We start from the raw sequence: 26187 nt of genomic DNA, 5'->3' as shown, positions 1-26187 counted from the left end.
GCAGCTAAAGATGCAAAGAGAAGTTAACATCAAATACAAGGATGATATTCGAAAGACTCTTATTACTGAATCACCATCAGAGAGCTCCAGTATAGGCTTCAAAGTGGAAGGCTGTAGGCAGTAGCGTCTGTGTCACACTTAAGGTGCATTCGGTCATAAAATCAAGGCATAACATTACACATCACACCATGCAGCAGAGAATCATGATGTGGTATAATGGTAACCACCAGCTTTTGGGTCAAATGCTAACAGCAAACCCAGAGGAGGTGTGCAGCCCTCTCACTCCTGCACAGAAGCTGTTCAGTCCCAAAGCTGGCCAAAAGGCTTTCTATCATTGAAACACAATTTATGATTACCTGGATTTAATACACATTCCTTCACCACTGCACTGCACAAGGTACTCCTCCACTCTCACTGTCCTAGACCAATTTTTTGTTAGCTGATAGAAAAATGTATATGCGTAGAAAAAAACATTACCTTTAACTTGAGTACTTCACAAATTTTCTAGAGTTTAAATAGGACAAAAACTATGAATTCTTCTTTTTAAACCATCTAACACAATTCAGACACTACCACAAAATAAATAGCAATTAAAAAATCCTCTTGCTGAATTCTGACAGCCTCTCAAATTTATTTTTGAGATTTAACAAGACAATGTGTTGAATGTAATTGGCTAGAAGCAGTGCAGTATATTCCAAAATACATTCCACACAAATTAAAGATTTCCAACCAGTAAACACTGTGGTGTATGTCTTTTCACAATTGTATTTGTTCTACAGATGGAATATTATCTTCTTATTATAGCTACTGACGTATCTATATATATAAAAATAGATAAATTTAATCAGTCTCACCTTTTTATAGGCAATCCAGTCAAACACCCTGTCAATGTCTGTGGCTTGCTGCACCTCCTGGGATACTGGATGTGAACTGGCCAAACCGTCCAGCAACATCACTTCATGTAGGACATCTGTCAGAAATCTCTGCTTTTCCTGAAACAGAGCATATGCAGTAATATCACAGACAAATATACATTTAGAACAATACAGAAGTGACGCACAGCTGTCAGAGGCAGCCTCTCTGTGACAGCTGATTATAATCCCCAGATAAAAAACCCCACACAATTAAATTCTGTGTTTAATTTCTTGGGTGGCAAGGTTTTGGCATCAATGTATTAATTTAAATTGTATTTATAAGATAGCCAAAAGGATATTCCTGTGCTGACTATCTGGAAATAAACCTTTATGTTAAAATTCATTAGAGCACAAGAAATTTACCTTGATCTGATTGTAAATTCAGATGATTAAAAACACTGGATGCAAGAAAGCCAATTACCCAACACACTCTTAGTGTTTTCAGCTGGCTGCATGAGGTGAGGTTTGTGAAGTGAAAAGTAATGGATCATTCATACTATTGTTCATTTCCAATTTTTCTCAGGAATATGCAGTTAGTAAGTGGCCCTTTTTTTATAGAGGGATAAAAGGGTATAGGGAAACAATTATTATGGTCCTCCTCAGGGGAAAGCTTCTGAGGTGTAAAGGATTGTAGTGCTTTGGTTACAGCTCAATCACGTTCTCTATTAATCAGTAACAGAGCACTGATTTCATCAGAGCAATGTGCAATCAGTACGATACGTAACATATATGAGTATGAACACATGCAGGTACAGACCTGTCTCCAAAATGAAGTCTGGATATCTTAACTGACAAGCAGTTGTGGGAGTGAATTGTTACTGTTTGGAATTAACTCACTAAAAGGACTCTGTTAATCACAAATTTATACTTTAAATACAGTACCTGGAATCAAGAAAATCAGCATGTGGGATAGAGACCATGAAGACAGAAGAATGGAAAGATGAGAGAAGGATAGGCTGCACTTTAGTTCTTAGTTTGTTTCTTAGGTTATCTCCTGATAGGCAAATAAGGAGTATTTTAAATTCCTGATCACTCACATCAAGTTTTGTTAATTGAACAGTCTTCCTTGAAATTTATGGCAGACCGTCATGCACGGATACAATTGCAATGCTAGTGTGCCTCCAAACATGTGAACTGCATTTTAGTGCAAATTAAGAAATTTTTTTATCTGTAAAGCTAAATTCATTGAACTAAAAGGACTTTCAAACCGTTTCCACTTTTTCTCTTCAGTACACAGCCTCTGAGAGCAGACTGCAAAAGGAGACTACAATATAAGTCCAGGACGACAGAAAAAGAGGGGAGTTCTCTAGTTGAAAAGGGGGTTGCAACGTGGAGAGGCAACAGGAAACATAAGTGCTGAAAGAAACTCAAGCTGCCTTTATTATGTTGAGAAATGCTACCTCAGCTAGTAAAGTCCTATCAGTACTGCAAAACAAAAAGGCCAACATACAAGACCAAACAGCTTACGACATCAGAAGAGAGGTATTCTATTTCCTAGTTATTTTACCCTATGCTGTATGGTGGAATTGATCTGTTTTAACATGATACCCATGGGAGTAAAAAGTGGTTCCTCAGAAATAGTAAAGAAAATCAGTGTTGGAATGAATTTAATGACACCAGTGAGCTTTCAACACAGTAGGTGACAGGCTTGCAGCTAGATATGAAACAATGACAAGATGTTGTTCAAGATGCCCCTCCTCCAAGGGAGTTCAACTGTAAGAGAAAAACAAAAGACTGTGATCCCCTTGTAAGAAAAAGAAGGCTTCAGCGGAGTCTCAGGGCTTTGCTTGGAAAGTGTCATTAGCTGCATGAAAGTGCAAGACCAAGCAGTGCTAACACCGGCCACACATAGGGCCACAGATCTGAGCAGGAGCTGATACATCTGAAAGAAGGACAGAGCTGCTTCCACACAAACTTGTGCCTGTCTTTAAAGGCTGTTTCTTCTCTTCCTACTACCCATTTTGACTCCTGTCTCTTCATCTCCTCTCCTCAGAGCCGCCTTTGTACTGTGGATAGTCAAAGCCTAGGAGGTTAGACCTATGTTAAGATGAATAAAGGTGCCCATTATTTCTAGCTGCTTTCCCTCTTACTCTTGAGAATACTTCAGTTGCAGGGGCTGAAGTGCCATTATCAGACAAACACACCTTTCAAAGATTAATGTTTTTAGAGTATTCCCCAAGCATCTGTGGTCACTAGATTCAAGTATTTGTCTCCTCATAGGAGTGACTCTTTTTAATCCACACCAATACACCTTTTTTGTTTGCTACAAGGTTGTCCTGAAAGACTTACACCTTCTCTGTGTTCTCTCCTCCTTAGCCAACATTTAATTGTTGTGAAAATTCAAAATTCACCACTTTGGGTAAAAGCTGCACAAATGCTACAGGTAGCAGGGTCAGAAAACTTCCACCTATAGAAATTCTTCCACATTAAGGAAATAATCTGGAGATTTTAAAATGTGGATCTAAAGTGCAAATAGTGTAAATATAGTAAATCATTCCTTAGCAAAAAGAATCAGGTGTAAGGAACTCAGTAACCACAAGAAAGATTTCCAATTCTGGTTTATTTTCACTTTCTTCTAGGGAGGAAATTTTATGGAAAGGTAGTGATCACTCCTTGTGTCTTAATCTCCAACAGGAGGCCCACCATCCAACTGACTACTGCTAAATGGAAAGAAAGCAATTGTGAAATAACAATTTTTGGGCACGATTTGGTACTATTAAGAGTGATTAAAAATTTACTGTGCATAACAGGATAACAATGATGTAATGGAAAGGAGTTGCTGATGATGATTTTGCAGCATCATGCTGAGGCATAAGAGTCAGTGTGTAACACTTGAAATGTCACATTAAAATAATTTCTAAATATTGTTATGAAATGCCATAGAAAATAATTAAAAATAAAAAATTGGAAAACATCCAACAGTGGAACAAAAGGAATAGCACAATGAGAGCCAAACCTGATAATTAGTACGCAGAAGAGATGAAAGGCTTCAGTATTAAAGGTATTGTCTTTGTTCTGGGACCACCATTCAGTTTATGGATTGAGAAATCCACATGAATAAAACTTAATATTGGTGTGCAATCTGCAAGTTATTTTTCTGAGAAAATTCCTGGAAATATCTTCTCCAAAATATAGAGCTTTACTAGCCATCAAGAATACAAAGCAGATAAGTGATCTCTCATGCCTCATAAAACAAGCATTCCCAAGACTCAATACTTGGATTTATAGTGCATCCTAGAGAAAAAGAAATAGGGGCAAATTTTTAAAGCAATCAAAGAACATCCGCATATCCACTACCAGTAGTTCAGGTCTGATACAATTTATTTCATGGTTAAATTTATCATACTCCAACGGAATTTCATCTATGAGAAAACGTAAGGTTCAATAAAATACCTTAAGGCCAGGGAAGATCCACTGGGGGCAAAATGCAAGTTCCTACATGCTTAAAAATCTGAAGTTGTAATAGCACATGAATTCTGCAGAGTACTTGCAAACGAAAGCAACGTTCCTTTTTCTTTCTTTCTTCCCAACAATATTTTTTTGTGAACAGCTTGAGAAGCTGACAGATTTCTTTTTAAATTTATATCTCTGCATATGTGCTTCAGTTAAGTACATAGTTTGGTGAAGAAGGTCTACAGTAGATTCTCGTTATCAACTGTGAATATGTCACAGTTCCCTGTCTACCTTCATAACCCTCTTTTCTGCATTTCCAGTCAAACTCTTGCAAAATTTCTGTCCCTGTGACAGAGAAATTTCACACTGAATGACAATTTTTGTTGTTATACAGCAACACTGATGTTCTGTGAATTCATAGTTAAGGAAGACTAATAGCTTTGACTACCTGGAAAGAGAACAGGATACATATTTTCTTTCCAACTAAATGCCAAAGCAGATATTCATGACTTCCTGCTTAAGTTGCAGGGTAGTTGATTTGTATTTTTAAAGCAATTTCACCAGCTACTTAAACTTCTGCTTCTTTCCACCACTGTTTATTAGTTATAGCTTTGATTTGGCTGTACACCAGATCCACTATGCCAAACATAGGCCTCTGGAAGGGAAATATGCAACAAAAAGGGGAGCATTAGGAAAGGAAACAACACATACTGACCATCAGCACTTAAATAAATAAAAAAAAAGAGCAATTTCACTCTCCAAGATCATGTTTTGTCATCTTCTTTGTAGTTGCCTTCACAGAAATAGTCATTTAAAAAATGTATGACACAGACCAATGTCTCCTTATGGATTTGTCTCCAGAACATTTTAAAACATTAGGCAACAAAATATGAAGTTTATGCTATAATTAAGACTCTACCAGGGAAATCGGTAGATGAAATTCACCTCAATTCAAGAAACAGTAAATAATATTTAAATGAAAAGTGGCTTTGAGATGATGTTGATGTACCAAATCAACTTCCAGCAACAACTGCCAGAGGTCCTCATCAATGAAAATACTTTTCAGGTGTTCTAACATTTTCGAGATGGATTTTGCACATCTAGATTCTGTTTCAGCCTGAAAGTGGAGATTCAGTGAGCTATGTCCTGAAGAACAAAAGGAAGTTTTTGCAAGCACACCAAAATCACTTAACTTGTGTTTCAAGTAACTACACACAGTCAAAATTTTAAATAAAAAGTAAAGGCTCATTCAGGGTAACTGAAAATTTGAGAAGCTGAAGCTTTCAGTAAGGATACCCTCAAACATCCAGCTATAGATTTGCTATTGAACTTCCCATATCAGTTACACAACCTGATGAAGTGCCTATTCTTATTTCAGAAGGGCTATCCCAGTAAGGTCTTTGCCCTGAGGCAAAAGTTGCCATAAAGTTTCTCTCTCATTTTAACTGAAGACAAAGTAGTTAGTGTAGTGAGAACCACAAGTCACCAGGTGTCGCCGATAATGAACTGGGAGCTTAGGCCCAGCTGTGCCCAATAATTAGGGCCTGCCCCAGCTGGAAATGGGCGGGGCTGAAGGGCAAAATAAAAGGCATGCTCCCAGAAGCAGAGGTGGATGCCTGGGGAGAGAGTTGGTGAGAGAGCTCTTGAGAAGAGCTGTGTCCTCGAGAGAAGGGTTTGCCGCAACAAGTTAGTAATTCAGAATTATGTGAAACTCAGCCAGTTAACTGAAATTTCTTTCTGAAACCAAAGCTTCATCTAAATCCTGAACTCAGGAGATTTGAATTCACGTGGCCCAAAAAGCTCACATCATACCTCTCATTTTCTCTCAAGATGAGCAGATAATGACACAGAGAAAGAAGTGACACTGACATTCTCCAAACTCTTTCTTAATGCCTTGAGTAAATTTTTCATCTAAATTTTGTTATTCATTCATGTCTGATCTACAAATGGTAAGAGCTAACTACTTAAAGTTAAGAATTCCCTATATTAATCTGCCTTACCAGAGCATAAAGAAAGAAACAGTGTTAAGGAAGACCATACGGAGATGGAAATTTGTTTTCTTAGTTATAAGATAAATTTAGTATTTCTAAACCCTATTTAGTATGAGGATTTCTAAACTAATATACTTAAAAAGGAATAGTAGCTAGCAACAATATCTTGCAGCACACCTTTGCATATCTCTTTTTTTGTGCCAAAGTCAATTATACATGAGATTATAGTTAATTTTACATTGAAAGCTTCCCTGGCAGATGTGTTAAACCAGAAAATCATAGAAGGATTGACTGCATTGAGCAGTCACTGGGACAAAAACTCTCCATGTGATTTTAACTAAAAGCTTGCTTTATACTGGCATGAGGAGCCTTTAACCAAAAAAAGAAAATATGAATGTAGCTTTAAAATATGAGGCTGAATCTCCTTCAATGCTTAGCCAGCATGGTATTTATGTTAGGTTAGAAGGATCAAGCAGGCTACAGCTCAGGTGTGGAATGCCAAAATAATAATGAAATAAAACAAAAAGACCCATGTCTTAAGTCTAATTCAAAACTCAGAATGATTTTCCAGGTTTTCTATGACTGAAACTGTGCCTAAAAAAAACTTTACAGACAAAGATAAATGCTTTAGGAGGCAATCTGAGTCAAAAAACATTGAAGGTATGCATGTGTCTAATGGTCATAATCGCTTTTATTATTTCAACAAAGCCAACGACAAAGACAGACAGTTAAGATCATTTATCAAGAATTTGGGCAGCATATTGCATCACATTCCTAGTTCTTAATGTACTGATGTTCAATTAAATGCTCTTCTATTAATTTTTTGGCACAGGTAATTTCTTGCAGAATGTTTTTTAAAACAGAAAATTTAATATGCAATCTCATTCTTTTCAGCTGCCTGTAGTAATGATAGGATCATCAAGACTATAGACCTAACCTTGTGAAAGATGCATGGCTCATTTTAAGAAAGATGAAAGGTGCCATTCCATGTAGACACAAAGATTTATTCCAAATATTTTAATCACAATTTTTTAATATTAAGAGCATTTCTGGCACGTATGACCATCTTTAATTATAGAAGAAGCAATCACATAGGAAAGTGGCAGATCTTATCCCAGAGCTTCAATGAATAGGAAAGGCAGAGAATTCAAAGCTATCACTGCTGTACTACATCTTGACAAAAAAAGTTGTCAGCAAACCTTTTCTATAATAAAGAAAAGGGAGTATGCAGCTGGCCTCAGGGAAATGTTTTCTCAGCATCAAGCCAGGTACTGCCCACTAGTGTATTTGATGGATTTGATGGTTGTTTGATGGAGGAAAGGGAAAATTACATGCCAGTAATTCCTGTCATAGTCTTCAAAACCTACCCCAATACCAGAGGCATTCAAGGACAAACATATCAATTACTTCTGCCAGAAAATAAGGAGGCAAAATATCAGCCAATAAATTCCTGGATCTATAAACCTCAATTGAAATTTTCTTTAGAAAGTCATGTATAAAGGACTTCAAGATCATGAGAAACAAGCATAGAGGAAGATGGGATATATATATATATACATATGTAGAATTGCAAATGGATCTCTGTAAGGATTAGGGTGAGAGGTGTTGATGAAAAAATACAGGACTATGAAGGAAATTTCCAGTATGTGATTTCTGCTGTAATTTTCTCTTTTCTCTGATTCTACAACAGAAGAACTTCCCAAAGAGATGAGATTATCTTCTACCAGTCATAAGATCTTACAGCTCAAGAATTCATATCCAGCTGCTCTTGCTTTTTGATGGCATGGAGACACAACAGAATAGTCCTACGGTAAGACTTCAATACAGAAACCTCATCTCTAAGTCATTAATTAGTGAATTCACATGCAGATGACTACTCTGAGCACAAAAAATTAAGCAAAATTCTCTGATCATGCAGAGCCAGCTTTCTCTGTAAAACCACCCTGTTTAAACTTTCAAGACCTTGAAGGATATTTAAGAATAACAATATGAGACATTTCAGAACAAATATTTTAAAAAACTTCTCGTATGGGGTATTGACAAGGCAACAGGCTGAAATGGGAATAACTGTGAATTCATTTTCATGCCAGTGTCTAATGTCTGTATAGTATGGACATATTTCCTGCAAAATCAAAGAACTTTCACCTGCAAGAGGGAAAAAGTAGCATGCAGGGACCAAATTTTTAGCTGAAGGGTGAACATGAGAATTTTTATCTTTGATCCAAAGTAACTTAAAGTTTAAAAAGGACCAGTGGTAGAACCATAAATTATCTCAGCACAGAAAGCTCACCTTCCTATTTAAAAACTAGCCATACTTCTTCAACTTCCTCAGGAGACTTTTGATGTATCTCATATTAACTGCAACAGGTAATCTATACCCCCATCAGAATGACATTCTATTCTTCATCAAGATCAAGAGCATAAGGATGACAAGGATTTTATTAAAGGTTTGGTATTTCTTAGGTATTTATTAGGCTTGGATTCCTTTTTCATCAAGATTATGCAAGCCTGATGAAGTACATAAGTGCCTTCTGGACAAGATATTCTATACTTGCTGTTACAGCACCACGGCAGTTTGGTCAATATTATTATCTATCCATCTTTATTGATGTAAAATAAGAGCTTATAAAACAAGTGAAGGGAACCTGCACCTTGATCAGGCCAATATCAAGCATAATTATGGGCTGGCTGGAGAATAAACAGAAACTCTGTTCTCATGGGACCCTACCTGGAGTGTTGTGTCAAGCTCTGGAACATAAGACACATGGAGCTCTTGGAGTGAGTCCTGATGAGAGACATGAAGACATCACAGGGCTGGACAACCTCTGCTATTTTGACAGGCTGAGGAAGTTGGGGTTGTTTCTCATGGAGAATAGAAGCCTCCAAGCACACGCTGTAGCAGCCTTCCAGTACCTAAGGGAGGCCTACAGGAAAGCTGGGGAGGAACTTCTTACATGGGTGTGTGGTGATAGGACAAGGGGTAACAGTTTCAAGCAGAAATAGGGCAGATTTAGATTAGATAATATTAAGAGGAAATTCTTTAATGTGAGGGTGATGAGACACTGGAACAGATTTCCCAGGGAAGTTGTGGATTTCCCCTTCCTGGCAGTGTTCAAGGCCAGGCTGGATGGGGCTTTGAGCAACCTAGTCTGGTGGGAGGTGTCCTCACTCATGGCAGGGGGCTTGGAAATACATATGCCCATTCCAGCTCAAACCATTCTAAAATTTCATGAAAAACTCATAAAATCAAGACCCTCGGGGGAATAAGAAATGTTTATGCAATGTAAAGAATCTAGAGAAGAAGGAAAAGCCAGGAAATAGGTTTCAGAAAAAACACACGGGTCTCTGCTTTGTCCAGTACTTCAGGGCTGCTGGTTTCAGTTACATTGCCTGATGTAAGATGCCCAAAGGACAGCTCTCAGGTTCAGCCACTCAAAGTCTATGAATTCCAAATAAGATGGATGCTGAAAAATCCTCAGCTCTGCTAAAAGCAAAAAAAATTCAGGGAAGTAGTAGCAAAACCTTAGGGGCCAGCAGAGCTTTAATGGTGAAATCTTACATGCTTGTAGTTATAAGCATCCAACGAATTAGGTAGGAAGGTGTAGTTAGATCCATTTGATTCAGATATATCCATATCACTCAAGTTAAATTTCCAAACAGAAGTCTTTTTAGTGGAATTGGCTACCAGTCTTCTCTCTACACTTATGCAAAAGAAAGTGTGACAAAAAGTCTTTAATAAGTTGGAAATAAATCTAATTTGACATTTTAGTCCAAAAGCTTCTTGAGGAAACTTCTAAGGGTAACATTTCAGAACTATAAAAGAGAGAAGTTAACTACCTATCTTTCCCCACTCTTTTGACAGAAAGAGGATTTTGGCATATTACTCTGTTTTTTGGATGCAAAAAAATCCATAGTATTGTATACCATAATTTTTTTTTCCGCAACTATGAGTTACTGCTAAAAAATACCACTCTGAATGCTGTAATATTGCTCTGCTTAACCACCATCAGAGAAAATAAGATTTTTTTGCAACTGTTTCATGAAGCTTGCACTGTACCCTTCACTGGGGGGGGATGAGGAAGCTCATTTTTTATTTTTTTCAAGTTTATAAATGTCATTATGATCTAAAGAGCAAATGCAATTTATACTGATAAGAAAAATATCTAGCAAGTTCCACAAAATCTAACTTTTACATCCTCTTTCTACAATCTCTGTAGCAAGGCTGAAACATCACAGTCCTGATTCCTAATATAGTCTGCAAAACAATGCAGCATTTTGAATGTTTAAATCAACAAGTGTTTCTTCTTGGGTTAACCATTTGCTAACCATTTGCTTATTATTTAAGTATGTTAGTATGGCCATTTTTATATTGAAGGTCAGTGATATCCAAATGTCAAGAAAAGGTTTTCTTCTCTCTTTTTAATTCAAGGAAGAACTTGATAGCTGAATAATTTTTCAGGAGCAGCTCTAGTTAATTCTAATTTATGCAGCATGTGTGTGTTTTCCCAGTTTACCTGTCTTACCCTTGTCAACCCATTCATTTTGCCTGTATTCTGCTAAAACACCAGGATTTCATATGATAGGCATGCCATTTGCATAACAGTGAACATTATATTAATTCCACAGAAATCTGAAGCAAGTATTCTGTATTCCAAATTACTTATAAAGTAAAAGTGGTTCTGGATTTGTTAAACTGATTATGTGAAGAACTAATGACTGATGATTTGAAGATAAAATTCAGTGTATAAATGTTGTCATCTGTGACATTTCACTCTGCTAAAATCATAAAAGCCTGCCAGATTTCATTGCATTCATAATTAAAATCATTACATTCTAATTCAGGATGTGCTTTTCATAAAGATGAAGAGAATGAGTTTTAATACAGCCGAAGCCAGCGAAACCCAACAAGCCTACCTATGCAAGGCAGATGTCAGTTCAGACAAAGATTTATTTTCCTTTTCATAATGCAGTTATAAATTAAAATTGACGCCTGAAAGAAATAATTAAATACTACAAAGGATTCAAACTTCACAAGATGCTTACCTAAAGCAAGAATATCTGTAGACAACTATTTTTTAAAATTAGATTTAAGTGTTAATTATAGCATCTTAACTGCATGGCATACAAAAGTTAATGGGATAAGAATACTCAATAAATCACTCCAAATTTGGAAAAAAATTAGAAGTTAGTATGCAAGAGTTTAAGCAAAACAATCAAACTACAACATATCTCTGTGTCCTGGTTTGGGACAGGATAAAGGTCATTTTCTGTATTGAACTTTTGCTTTCAGCTAAGTCTCTTGTAAGTAGCTGCACTTGCTGAAATTCACAGCAAGTTTCTCAGACAGTGTCTGCTTCTGGGACTGATAACCCTCAATATTTAGAGTTACAGCCAGAGACTGGTATGCAGAACCAAGGACACTGCTCAGTTCTGAGGAACATTTTCCCTCCGGAAGGAGAAAAGGAGTAATGAGGTTACACCTGCAACCCTCCTTTGGGGAGGAACAGACAAGATAGATGGCCAAAATTGACTAAATAGAGTATTCCATCCCATACATGCCATACTGAGTATAAATGTGAGGGATCACGAGGGTCAAACTCCTTCCTGCTTCCCCTTCTTTGCCTGTCCCTGTTTGCTTCAGCATCCTGGGAGGATTCCATCCATTCCTCTGCCTGTGTGCCTGATCCGTGCCAGGCCATATCTGTGTGTTCCTGCCTCCAGCTCCCGACTGCTGCTGACTCCAGGAGTCCAGCCTGGACTTTCCCAGGGCTGCCCTGCAGCCTCAGTGGTGATGTGAGAGTTATTGGTGGGGTAGGGGGTAGGAATGTGGTATCAATTTTCCTGTATATTTGTATAGATTTAGTAATTTTTCCTTTTTATCATTACTGTTCCATTAAAGTTGTGTGTAGTTTAGTTTCCAACCCATAAATCTCTCTCCCTTATTGTCTCTCCTTTCTTTATCAGGGAGGGGAGGGGGATTGATAGAGAGCAGCTGTGATTTGGTTTAATTGCCAGGACAACATTAAACCGTGACAGTCTGTCAGGCAATCTGTATTTACAACAAATACTTTGCCACATCATTATACATGTTTAAACAGAAAAAGAAAGCAAAGACAATTTCTCCAAGCTTCCAAGAGACAATAAAATCTATATAGCAGCCTTCAACATGGTCTCACACACACTTTCCTTGTCCTGAGGTCTTGTATATCTTATTTTTCTTATAAGCATATTTCTAGACTTCAGTGTCTGATATAAATTGGACCTGACAAGGTATGGTGTGATGTAAGAGAAAGACTCTGAAAGAATGCCCCAGCATGGACTTCCCAGTTTGCCCTCAGAGAGCTCCAGTATTTGTACACTGACTGACAAAGCATGTCCATCTGTGTACAGATGGAAATAAAACTGAAACCTGGATGATCAATTCATTTACCCCATATTAACTTAGTGCATACTGCTAAATGGCCAAATAAAAAGAGAAAGATTAAAAGATTAAAATTACAGAAAGGAGAATAGAAAACTGCAAGAAAAAATACGCCTAGTTTTACAGTATGTGTTAGGCATACAGTTCTTCCCAGCTCCTCTCATGCATATTCTGAATATTTTTTAAAATGGCAATGTTAAATCATAACTGCTTTAATCCAAAATGTTTCTGAGCAGAGAGAGAGTAGTTAGTTTAATGTTGTGTTATGATAGACATGACCTTATTTCTCTTGTAATATATTGCAGATTTCACTTTTGGAATGCTATCAAGTTATTTCACACCTAGTGATTTTGCTTCATTCGACATCTGATACACGTGTGCATCATTTGGTATTTTTCAGCAGTCCCTGTCTGTAACAAAAGCTGGAGTATAAAAACAAAGCAACATTTCTGTGGAGTCTCCAAATTAACAAAATAAAACTTACTTACCATGTTCCACCCTGGGTAGAGGTAGTCTGTCCCAATAAATTCAAAATAGTGAGCAAAACCTTCTTTCAGCCACACATCCTCCCACCAAACTGGAGTCACAAGGTCACCAAACCACTGCAAAGAAAGTTCAAAAAAACAACCCTTAGGAAACAATGTCTGCATACATCTTATTTATACAGAACAAAAATTTCACAAGTTTTAATAAAAACAGTAGCATGGATTTCTCACTATAAGTCATTAACTGTTTTTTTTCATTAATAAAGCCTTTACATGATGCACAAGTTACTGAAGTTAAACATTTAGGAAATAACAAGCAGGAGAAAAAGAAGCATTGAGGAAAGTATCCACAGCATCCAGCTAAGGTAGATACTCTCCTAGATTTAAGGGACTAACATGCAGAGTGGACAAAAAAAGGCTTCTCACTCGAGTAATCTAAATTACCTAGAAACCTCACTATGTATAGTGGAATCTTGAAAATCTGGGAACACAATCTCCTTACCCCAGAACTAAATGTTATCATTTCTTCTTCCACAGTGTCTGCCCAATAGGATTTACACTACTACTCTTGTAGTCCTTTCATTGCTCTTTTCATTAGCCAATTTCTAAGGAAAGGAATTTTACACAATCATGCCATCTCTTTTTGAGTAGATCTCAGATGCCTAAAAGCACACAGCTGATGCCACTTAAAGAACTTCCTACCATATCTGAGATATCCACACTGTTCCAGGAAATTTTGTACAGGATTTACAGGAGATCTGCAGCCTTCTCAAAAAGCACCTGAAGGCAGAGGGTAACTAAGTTCCCTAAGTTCTTCTACTGATGGACACCGCTGTTTAAATGGCCCTCTGCAACCAGTATCATCAGAACACCATTGGTAAGAGTATAAACACATACACTAAAATAAAAACATATTTCATACTCTCTTTAGCGTATTTTTTTCCAAATATCAAAACTCCAATTCAGTAAATCTCTGCCAGTTGTTTTTCTTAACGTGATTAGAAATGAGCTTAATTCAAAATTGAAAGAGATAATTTTGAGCTTTCACGGAGTCATAAAACCAGAAAGGGTGCAGCAAATCAGTATTCCAGGGGGAGGGACTCATGTCAGAGCAAAGGAACTGCTGCTGACACTGTAATGAGAATGGGGAATGGATGAATGAATGAAAGCTGAGTTGGCCAGTGAATGGTTTGCTTTCATGCTAGTTGGCTTATTTAAGGCTTTGTATGGGACCTGAACAAAAGGGCTTTCTTCTGTGTGTGTCTTTGTGGAGTGAGAATAGCACCAAGGAAGGATCAATGCTGCGATGAGGATTTATAGTGAAGTAAACAGAGGCTCCAAAGAATAGACTACAGAAATAGATTACCAGATTGCTGCACAATGTTCAGTAAATAGGATCTGAATCAAAAAATGAAGTGAAACATGGCAACGAATGCCATTAACAACCAACTTAAGAATTCAGGGAGAAAATAGGAGATTGACAAAAGCCACATTCATGCACTAAATGAAATTAAACTTAGTGGGTCATAACCTAGTTGAAAGCTATAAATAAATTAACTCTCTACAGGGCTAACAGAGGTAGATCCTGATCTCAAGAACTGAAAAGACAAATGCTGGAAATGCATTCATATGCATAATGCACTTTCCACCATTTGAAATGTTAGAATAGCATAACACCAAAGGAGTATAAAAGTTATAGTAGTACTAGAATAGGCTGATTAAATTATTTCTAACGACAAACAGACTAAAAACAATGGCACAGAGTTCATTTCTTGAATTACAAGAGGACAGCTGAACAAATACAAAACCACTAACAGTCATGGGATGCTATAACTATTTGGAGGGAGATTTTAAAAAATAAAGGTTGTAATCTTCTTACTACATTATAATATATGATGTCACAAAAGAGAATTCCCTATACTTCTCTTTGATTTTTCTGGGTTTAATGATTAATAGTACAATTAAAAGGAATAATTTAATTATCCACCTAAAGGATGAAGTGTTACATAACACCATGGCTTTATAACACCATGTGGTACCAAGACGAATTTGCTTATCTAGTCTTAAATAGTTTCAGAGATAGTTATGAATGTCAGAGACAGAGCAGTATAAGACTGCAATTAATTAAGCCAAATTTTCCTATTGCTGTAATCTTCCTAGGTGCTCCCTGTATGAATAGAAAACATTAAATAAAGCACTCAATTTATCTAATATTTATTTGTTTGTTTGTTTAGTTATGTATTTGGTTCTGTACACTTTTTGCCAGAAGATCATTACTTATTTTCATTTTGGAGAAGAAAAAAATTTAATTGAAATGTCTTGATTACATAAATTTCTCATCTCCCTCAGTCATGTTCAGCGTGGCATGCAGAAGGCACTTGGCACTTATTTTACAGACACAGTGAAAGGACAGCCTTTCCTGTATGCTTTCCTTACAGAATATTAAAAAACATTGATTTAGAAAATTTTAGATTTATTTCTATTTTCATGCCTCTTTAACTCAATCTGTCACACCAAGTTTTGTGCTCATGTGGGAGCACTATCAAAAAAACCTTGATGCACAAATAAATTGAAATTACTTTCTTTAATGGCAGTAGGTGGAACTGATCTGTGATATGCAAATAAAACTTATTACTAGCTTAATATAATTATTTTAATAAATTAAGGTAACTATTTCAAGATATCCACTTCAGCTGTTAGAAACATGGGTGTTTTAACAAATACCTTATTTGTGTTTTGGGGCTTGGAGGAGGAACTTTTATGCTAAAACACTTCACCTTCCAAGTATTTGTTTTTTTAATTAAATACATAAAATGATTTAAAGAAACAATCAAGCTTATGCATCAAGCATCAGCAACACACTATAGCTACCTATTTAACTTCAGTGTGTCCTAAAACATGTACCTAAAATAAATATCCAGTCAAACATTATGAATCACCTATGAAGAAATTAAGTGTGAAATTCTTTATGCTCTTTTGAACTATGTTTTGATAACCACCAAATGACTGCCTTTCTGTAATGCTGTCTGGTTTTTTTTTATCTGTCATGGACACTGTGCTCCAGCATTAACACAGAGCCGGTTTGGGAATTCCAATTTTAAACAGTCACAACCTAATGATCCAATCTTAATATAAATTTGACTTTTCTAATCCTGGGGACAATATTATCAAACTAATTGCTGTGTTGCTCTAAGTAACAAAGTTCTCATACAGGTCAGTCTGCTACATGTTCAGATATGTTCTGTCAGTCTTAATGTCATGGGTCTAAACACAGTGGAAACAGGACACTAATAAAATTCTTTTAAAAATATGTATTACAGGAGAGATCATTTCTGGAACTGACATTTTTTCAAAAAATAAATAATAAATGAATAAATAAAAAGAGGAGACATGGATTTTACTTTTTGCTGTGTCACAAGTGATTTTGGTTAATCTCTGTTACTCTATGTGAAAATATGAATGTAGAGCAGGAATTTTCATGCATGACTCCAGGTTAGCTGGTGAGATGATGCACAACAAACTAAGATGAAAAATAAAGTGAATACTTAACAACTAAATAGCACATGCAAGAGATCCTGGACCCAACCTGGTCTCAGTACAATATATTTTCAGCCAAGATAGTAATGTTTACAGTTCCTCCTCTAAGCTATCCACAGCTAAAGTGTCCTTGAGGAACTTGAGTATGGTAGGATAAAAGCAGAAACAAATGGATGGATTTAGGAGCTAGACAGTATTTTGTAGCTTGTGTTTTTGAATGTTTGTCTCTTTAAACTTAATTTGCAGGTGAACAGTCCATATTCTCTGTAAACTTTTTCTGACTCTACAATGTAGGAAAAAATATTTCTTCCACCTGAATATTTTCTATCTTGTCTAGTTAGGAAGTGAAGCAGCTGAGCAGCTTCCAACTGGAAGTAGTATCAACATGGGCATGAAGTGAACCTTCCCATTCGCAACTTTGAGGTTGCTTAAAAACTTTCTATAACCATGCTGTGACCCTAAAATAAAGTCAAATCTAGTTTTCAAGTACTTTATGATTCTCAGATATTCCCAGAAAAATGTAAAAAAACTTCAGTTTCAACAAGAATCAAACAAACAAACTTGCCAAGTTACTGATGTGATAATTGCCTGCATCTGAAGTATTAAATGCTTTGGAAACAGAGGAAACAAAGCAATTTAAAAAATAACTGGAAGAAATAGAATGTCTTCAGAAAAAGGAAGACTTAAACTGAATGCTAGGAAAAAGTTATTGACTATCAGATTTAATCAAAAGCTTTTAAAGGAAGCAGCAGAAACCTGTAATCAGGAGAACTGAACCCAGCACTACAAAATGCATCACAAGGAAGAATCTAATACTAACAGAAGCTGGGATTTCATGACCTAATATGTGTTTTCCACACCTGATTTCTAAGACAGTAATTTTTCTAGCTCAGCAGTGTGTTCCTCTATTGTACTGCACAATTTAGAGCATACAACAAAAGCAGATGATTATACTGAGAACAAGGCAGCAATAACTTCCAATAAGAATTTCATGTTGCGGTTGAGGACTTCATATCCATCAACAGTTTCAATGTGAAACACGGATATGAATCAAACATTATTTCCAGGTTCATCTACCAGAATTTTATCGCAAAGGCTCACTTTTATATTGTACTTTTTATTTGCAGAAAGTGTTAAGAATTTGCATTGCCTCTTAAAGAATACTGTGTCATGTCACAGATGTAAGCCATGCTGATTACACAGTAGGATTTCATTCATTTTAGCTCAAAGGCTATGATTATGCCTCTTGTGAGTGCAAGAAAGGGTTTCCTGCCCCTGTTGCGAATTTCTTCAATAACATTTGCAATCAACTTACTATTACTAAACACTCGTAATATGCTTACTTTGAGATAAGATGGGAGAAATTAAAAATAAATTGTAATAGGGGGTTTATTATGAAGTTTTCTTATTGTTTCTGTACACAGAGAGACTCATTTATTCACCCTTGGTGAACAGAGGGACAATACCAAATCAAAAATAAATTTTAAAAGAACAAGAAAATTGAGTACCAAACTTATTTCAGCCATAATGTTTTTTCACACAATCCTGAAACTTGGCATGAATAGTCTATAGTTATGCAATAATTAATTTTCTACAGATATCAGCCTGCTTAGGCTACACAGCATCAACACACACACAAACCTACAGAATATAATAATTCAGAAGATAGGAAAGTTTTTCATTGCTACTAATTTTCTCTTCTTCACTTTCAGCCTTCCCAGATTCTGCACTGCAGTGGTGCCTTAGAGATCTTAATATTCTTTGGACTCCACTTACAATAAAATTTGAAATTGTCTATATGAACAACACAAATTCATTTTCAGTTTTGAAAAGGAATGCATGGTTTCCAATACTAATATCAAATATCTGAAGCCCTTGAATACCTGATGACATAGCTCATGTACAATAACCATGGTGACATCCAGCAGATACGATATTGAAGAAATGTTTGGATCTAGCAGTATCCTTTGTTCCACAAAAACACTCAGTCCCCAGTTCTCCATGGCAGCATATGGATGCTTAGGCACAGCTAAAAGATCTAGAAATAGAAAAAATATGTTAAATCCCTGTGGGAGATACTGTGCTGAAGAGGTTTTGTAAGTAAGGCCACAAATGATGACTAAAAGTATTTTAAATAGCATACATGCAAAAAAACAAACCAAACCAAACAAAAAAAACAAACAAAAAACAAACAAACAAAAAAACAAACAAAAAAAAACAAACAAAAAAAACCCAAAAAAAAAAAAAAAAAAAAAAAACAAACAGACCTTCTTTTCAGCTTTCTAATTATTTAGGAAACATTCATAAAATACTAAAATATATATATTTATCTTACACCACTATCTGTTCACACAATTACCATGTTATTTTTGTAACACAGTACTTAGTATTTCTAATTGAATTTTCTATAAAAAATACAGCTTATTTACAATACTTTGTTGATCTGCTTCAGGGTTTGATATTGCTTCTCATGTTTACTGCACCATATCAATGTAGTAACATGGACTTTTACCACGAGTACTTTTTTATCTTTTCATTAAAGTAACTCTTTTATCTTACGCATCAAACTATACATAAAGACTGATATTAAGGGCAGTACTGAATAAATACTGTTTCATAACAACCAGAAAGATGACAGACTGTTGAGAATCACCACTTCTGACAAAACAAAGTATCTTTCAGTGAGCAATATTGCCACCATGCATCCCCTGAGAGCAAGACTTATAACAGCTACCTCTCAGCTCCACAGGATGGAACAATGGTGTCATACACAATTTCAGGAGTATTAATTCAGTTTTGTATTCAGTGAGTGACAAAACATTAGGAAGAAGATTGGAAGGTTCTTCCTCAGAAGTGGTGGGGAATTTCTCTCTGTGGCATGGGGCTAAGCAAGACAGTATTACAATTAATATTAGAAAAATCATACTGCAGAAGATTGAAAAGGAACTGAAATTGACCATCAGTCTGAAAATAAATTGGAAATTACAGTAAATTGACATAGGGAATAAACCAATACACAATGCTGCTTCCTGACGAAAACATCTGAAAGGGCCCAGAAACAACTAATATGTCAACAAGAAACCCGGTGACACCTATGTAGAAATCAGGCAGAATTCTGGAAGTTACACTGTCAAATGAGCATGGTCCTCCCTCCAGTCAAAGCAGTTAGCCTGGCTTCTTAATCACATAGCCTGGATACAACACTTGTCTCATTTTGCTGTATCCCTTCTGGCTCCAAAGCTCATAGTTATCACAGATACACACTTATCACAAGTATATCTAGCTGTTAATTCACAGGGTGGGATGAGAGGTCCTTGTAATGACTTCCTAACTTCAAGAAAAATCTGATGTCCTTATTCTAAATAATTCTCTAAATTATAACAGCACAGACACATCTCTGAAGTTTGTCTAGTTTGGCTTGCCGATACATGCAGTAGAATTGGCTCTACTTCAAGCAAGCAGCAAGCAGCATAAAACTACCAGCAGTCTAGTGGAAGCACAGAGAGTGTAGCAGCTACTGCTAAATAAAAGCAAACTGTAAATACCCAGATTGCAGACACATACTACAAATGGTAAAGAACAAATATTTTATATAAAGGCACAGACTAGAACAAAAGCCTAATTAAAGAAAATAAACCAAAAAATCATGGTGTTCAAGATTACACATGCGAGTAAGTTCAAAATTACAAGCTTCCCTTTTCTTCTTTAGTTGAAGTTCAAACTCTACTGATTTTTTATAATAACTTGTTGCGTGAGAGGAATCTCGCTGCTGGCGTGAGCTCGGTTCGTGAACAGAGTCAGTCGAGCTAGTGCTGGTTTGGATTAGTATCAGAGAACTAAGTTCGATCCGCCTGGCTGGGGACCTACTGGAACCACACCCTGCCTCAATCGGGCATGCGCATTTTTTACCAGTCCCAGCTGGCACAGGCGGGGCATGCACCTGCCGCCTACAATAACTGCCATTTTTTATGAATTAAATACAAAATGAAAGACTCCTGTCGGCTATAAAAAGAGGAGATAAAGATAAAAAAAGGACACTTTTTTTTACTTTCAGGGTAAAATCACTGAAGTTAATGGCCAATCTTCATTGACACTAAATAGGGATCTCTCCCATCCACAACTCTGTAAGGAAAGCCATAATATCTTCTACAGTGATTAAACTGTCTCCAAAAGGCATCTTCAGAAGACTACAGAGAAACTGTTCTTATACATACCAACTTAAGTTTTCAGCAATTCCCCTTGAATAAGGAAAGCAACACCAAAAGAGAACTAGCATGAAAGTAAAACCAGTTCCCTACTTTTAAATGATCCTTTCCCTTTCTCTCCTTTAGATTAATTTGTAGTTTTGGTCTTTCTTACCAGTCATAATGGACAGATTCTGTCAGTGTCACCCAGTAATAAACTGGAATAACTGTGGAACTGTTGTGGAACAACACTCCAGGTAGGGTCTCATCAGAGCAGAGTAGAGTGGGCGAATCACCTCCCTTGACCTGCTGCTCATCCTTCTTCTGATCCAGCCCAGGATATGTTTGGCTTTCTGGGCTGCAAGCTCACATTTTCAGGTCATGTTGAGCTTTCCCCAAGTCCTTGCTCTCAGGGCTGTTCTAAATCCATTATCCACCCAGTCTCTATTTGTGCTTGGGGTTGCCCCAACCCTTGTGCAGGACCTTGCACTTGGGCTTGTTGAAATGCATGGCATGAGCATAGCAGTAATACTGAATTAATTAAGAAGCAATGTACGAACACACTCCTACCTTTTCCTAGTGCAAGGTCTGATGCACTGCATTTTAATGCTGAAGAGACTTCCTCAGTCTCCAGTGACTGACAGAATGGACTCTGAACATACTCGTTACCACAACATGAGAAATCTTTTGCTACTCACTGTCCATATCTAGAACAGCAAATTCTGAATGGTTGTTACTTAGAAATACAATTCTTCAGTTGCTGTTTTTTACTGCTCCGCAAATTACTACTACCCTTAGATAAAATTCCAAACACACCCAGTTTTGTGGTAAAAGACATAATAATCTATATCTTTCTCTGGGGATTCATAAACATTTGATTTGGGAAGAACAATGTTTGGTGTTCAAGTCTCAACAAGAGAATTTGTTTCTCTCTCTTTATCACACCATTAGAACACTGGGGAAGGTATTCTTTGCTCCAGGAGGCAACATCTATTAAGATTTTAGTGTAATTCTTGAGGAACAAGGTACAAAAGGAGGGGTGATGATGCAAATATCATTCACACATATTATTGCTCAAAAGTGCTCTGCAGTAACTGCAAAATGTGAACCACTGAATATGTAACAATTTGTAGGCATGCTGCATCCAGTAACTCTGCACAGTATTTAATTAAATTCTTTGTAAAGCACTTGTGAATGTTTGATTATATGGATGTTGCTGGAGAAACAGAAATGCATGTTATTTCCTGCAGAGAATAATATCCTCATACATCATAAAACTGTTACTTGAAATTTCCTGATACAGCAGCGCAGAGAGTCTGCACTCCTGGAATAATAGAGGGTTTCAACCTCTTGGCCTTCACAGAGAATAAGTTCATGAACAAGAAGTAAAAACTATACAGCTAAAATAAGATCACCAGAAAAGCCATCAGGACAAAAACATGTTGAAACTTCACGCTAACATACTATACTGCTACAATTATTTGAAAACAAGGATAGCGTTTTGACATTTTTAATTTTTTTTCTTATGTGAATCTCATAAAAAACTTACAAAAACTTGTACATTGAAAAACAAAACTTACAAGAACTTACAAAAACTGTACATGACAACATCTTTTATATTTGTTTAATTCAAATGTTTTATTAAGGCATCATGTAGCTTACCTCAAAATGTCGTTGTCTGAAATTATTAGCAAGTTATTATCATAGTACAAAAATTAGCAATTTTAACTTCTAAGTTGGTTACAGAGAAAATCAACATTAGATGTTTAGTTTTATTGGGTTTTTTATCTATCTGTGTAACTGAAGATAATTTGAATACAAGATATTACTTTTCCTTTTCCCCCACTCAGTTGCAGTTTTTTTCTAGGCACTCTTAAAAACCACTGAATTCTCCAAACCACAGAACTGGGAACATCACTGTTTTAAAAGAGCAGGAATAAAACTGCATAGGACTAAGTGCAAAACAAGATCCAACTCTCTCACGCACAGTATCCTGAATTTGAGGGTATTCCCCACTCCTTTAACATCCTACTCTTTTGCAATTATCAGAGCACCTTTCCCCCGCTTTCATTCCACTTTGTCTGAAGTCCATCTTGTTTTGAAATCCGATGGGGATACTGGTGTAACAGATACACATCTTTACTATATATATGAGAGTGTGTATAAACACAAAAAGACAGACATACACACATGAGCACATTTACAAATACTATTGGCACTGTTTGAACATGAGGAACTAAGGAAGGAGGTTTTTTCGGCCTCTGAGAGGGGTGGAACACAAAGGGAGGGATCTATTCCCTCCCATTTCCTGCTATACTCTATGAAAGATCAGAAAGCCAGCAGGTCCTCCCTCTTTTTTTTCTCCCACTTCCCGCTGGCTGTGTTGCTGTTCATAGCCACTAGCTCACCATGTGCTATCTATGTGTTGCATATATATATTTATATTTATATTTTTTGTTATTTTACCCTTTATGTTATTACCTCTCGCTTGTGTTAGTAAAATTTGTATCCAATTGTTTTCAGTTTGCAACTTAAATTCTCCAATCGTTATTCTCCTTTTATCTTCCTTTTGTGTGTGTGGGTGAATAGAGAGGTATTCTGTCATAGGTTTGCAGTCCACCCAAACTGCTAAACCATGACAACTACGTATTTTATTTTACTTGGCTTACCTGCTGCTTAAAATGTAACCAAGGGATGGGTCCTGCAGAACATATGACAATATTACATTTCTAACACTCAAGGTAGAAGATAAATAGCACCTACTAAGTGGGAAAAAATAAAATAAAATAATCAAATGTGTGAGCAATTTCTTATACATAACTAAGTTTCCTAGTTATGTTAATCTGAGACCCTTGAAACACTGTAATTTGCAAATGAGAACATGAAGTGAGAAATGAGAATTTTCTATGAAGCATCTTTACACATCATTTTTTCCATACTAGAAACAGGAGGCACACACAGAGATAAATTCCATGAACTCCATGTTTTTCTCTTAAAATCCCTATTTTTATTACAAAAATGACACAATAGAAATAATATCCAATTACCTACATGCCTCTTATTTATTTCTTCTAAGACCTTTTCTTCAAGATTTCAGGTATAGATTTCTTGATACCAGGTATTTAATTTTTTGACAATTTCAACAAATTAGGCATGGACTAATATCTAACAGTATTTTAGTCCTGACAAATAAAAACCTGAGGTATGGTTTTGCCTTTTCCTAACGCTGCATAATGTAATAAATAGCTTTATTAAATCCATTTAAAGGTCTTGTGCTATTTCCTAAATGAATGTTGCTGTACAAAAAAAAGTACTTAATAAAGTGTTTGTACTTCTGCCATTCAGATTCCTTAATGAAAGCCTTTTCTTTTAGTAAATAGAAGATACTTTTCTGTAACAGATTACCATTTAATGATTTGTGCAGATTTTATGGAGCAAGCCAACTACAAACAGTGACAGCTCTGGTAAAAAAAAAAAAATCAATCAATCAAACAAACAAACACAAAAACAAAACAACTATTAAGTCAAACAGTAGTTATTTTAAGAAATATTCAGATTTTCTACTGAGAACAGTACTATTAAGAAACATCTAAACTGACAACTGAAAAACTTTCTTCTCTGCTCTGTTTGCTTGGTATATGACAGAAGTTTGAGCTGGAAAACCAAGTTCTCCTTGTGTATACTTTCATTCTCTTAAGAAGTTATTGGAGGGGGGAAGAGGACAGTAACTTAAAAAAACCAAACAACCCAGAGCTTGGTAAAAGCTCTCTGAAGTGAAGAGGAAGGTCTCCAAATGACTGTAACAGTAGAACAAAACATAACTAATGAATTTGAATGTTCACATTGAGACACTTTCAGACACCTGATTTTCAGAAACTACTAAGTCCATGTTTCCTGATAACTAAACCATTTAAGAATCTTACTTTTGGCACACCCTATATTAGGCATCTTTCAGCTATTACCTTTATTTAAACCACTACTTCATAGTAATCTGCTATCTTCTCTCTCTACACACAAGGTATTCAAACACAGAAGTTGCAAAAACATGAATGGTAGCCCCAGGGGTTCAATTGACATGTTGTGTCTTCGACTGACATTACTATTTACCAAAAGCTTATTCTGGCACCCATCAGCTTTTGTCTCTTGGGCTACACCTCCAATATCCTCCTCTAAGCATGACCCTTAAAACCGACACAGATGTTAACTTGCAGAGTTAATGCAAAGGTCTAAAACTGCTTGCCTTTATTTCAGTCAAATCAAATGGCTTGTTGCAGGCCCTGAGGAGAAATCACTGACATACAGCAGTTTATTGCTGGGTTTTTTATTGCATCTTACTGCTGTCCAAAGTATTACTTAACATTAAATGACATAAGCAATGGATGGATTTCCAGAGTGGTTGATACGAACAACAGATGTTTACTGCAATGTGAATACTGAATGATCTACGAAGGGAAAAAAATGTGAGAGAGAAAACTGGGGAAGATAAGGGGGGAGAATAAGCAGTAATATAGAAGAAAAACTTCACTATTTCTCCAAGCAACTGAGCCTTGACATTGGATGATGGCCAGTTTACTGTTTAAGAAAGTAAAATAGAAACCGTTGATTTTATTTGACATGCATATTACTAAATTGATTTCAATTTTCATAACCTCAATCTATAAATCACTGCTTTGTTATTTCAAAGTATACCAAATGAGTTAATGTTAAAATGAAAAAAAAATGCTCTTGTGCATTGAGACTGTATTATGTATCATCTTGGTTGTGTCAGTCTACCAGGGCAGATCATTTCTGAAAATGGCAAAAAAGTATTTCACAAGGTTTCTTTATAAATATACACCTTTTCTCCCAGCCTTCAGTCTAATGTGAATATTCAAAACTTTTCTTAGACATACATTAGAACAAAGACTTGTGCAAAACAAACTAAGACAGACTGAAATCAGCTCAGGTTTCTGTTACTCCAAGTTACAGGGCTAGTACTGTATGTGTATCCCTAACAGTATATACACAGAGGATGAACAGAGAAAATACATGCCAAAATACATTACAACACTGAAAGATCTGGAGAGAGGAAAAAACAAGGAAGACTTTTGCTGCCTCCATAAATACTGTTCCTATCATAAATACTAAGAGCTTTGACATGATGGAAAATTGCCAACAGCCATTTTCCTACCACCACAGTTAATAGAGCATGAGGATTCTACAGCTGAAAACAACATGTCACTGATTACCATGCACTTCCAGTATGAATTCTGACACAAAAAA

The 26187-nt window shown here is 36.2% G+C and overlaps 1 protein-coding gene across 1 annotated transcript in view; it reads right to left on the bottom strand.

The window, feature by feature from the left end:
• Positions 1-26187, bottom strand: part of TRHDE (thyrotropin releasing hormone degrading enzyme) — a 193308-nt gene that overhangs the window by 96540 nt on the left and 70581 nt on the right. Inside the window, exons 4-6 of the mRNA XM_071767085.1 lie at positions 18625-18779; positions 13208-13321; positions 855-992 (exon numbers count right to left, since the gene is read on the bottom strand). Of these exons, the coding sequence (XP_071623186.1) occupies positions 855-992; positions 13208-13321; positions 18625-18779 (407 nt within the window). The remainder of the gene's footprint in view (positions 1-854; positions 993-13207; positions 13322-18624; positions 18780-26187) is intronic.

The sequence above is a fragment of the Heliangelus exortis genome, chromosome 1 (genome assembly GCF_036169615.1).
Source record: "Heliangelus exortis chromosome 1, bHelExo1.hap1, whole genome shotgun sequence".
Lineage (NCBI taxonomy): Eukaryota > Metazoa > Chordata > Aves > Apodiformes > Trochilidae > Heliangelus > Heliangelus exortis.
The sequence above is the reverse complement of the archived record's forward strand: the minus strand, read 5'-3'. Positions and strand labels throughout refer to the sequence as shown.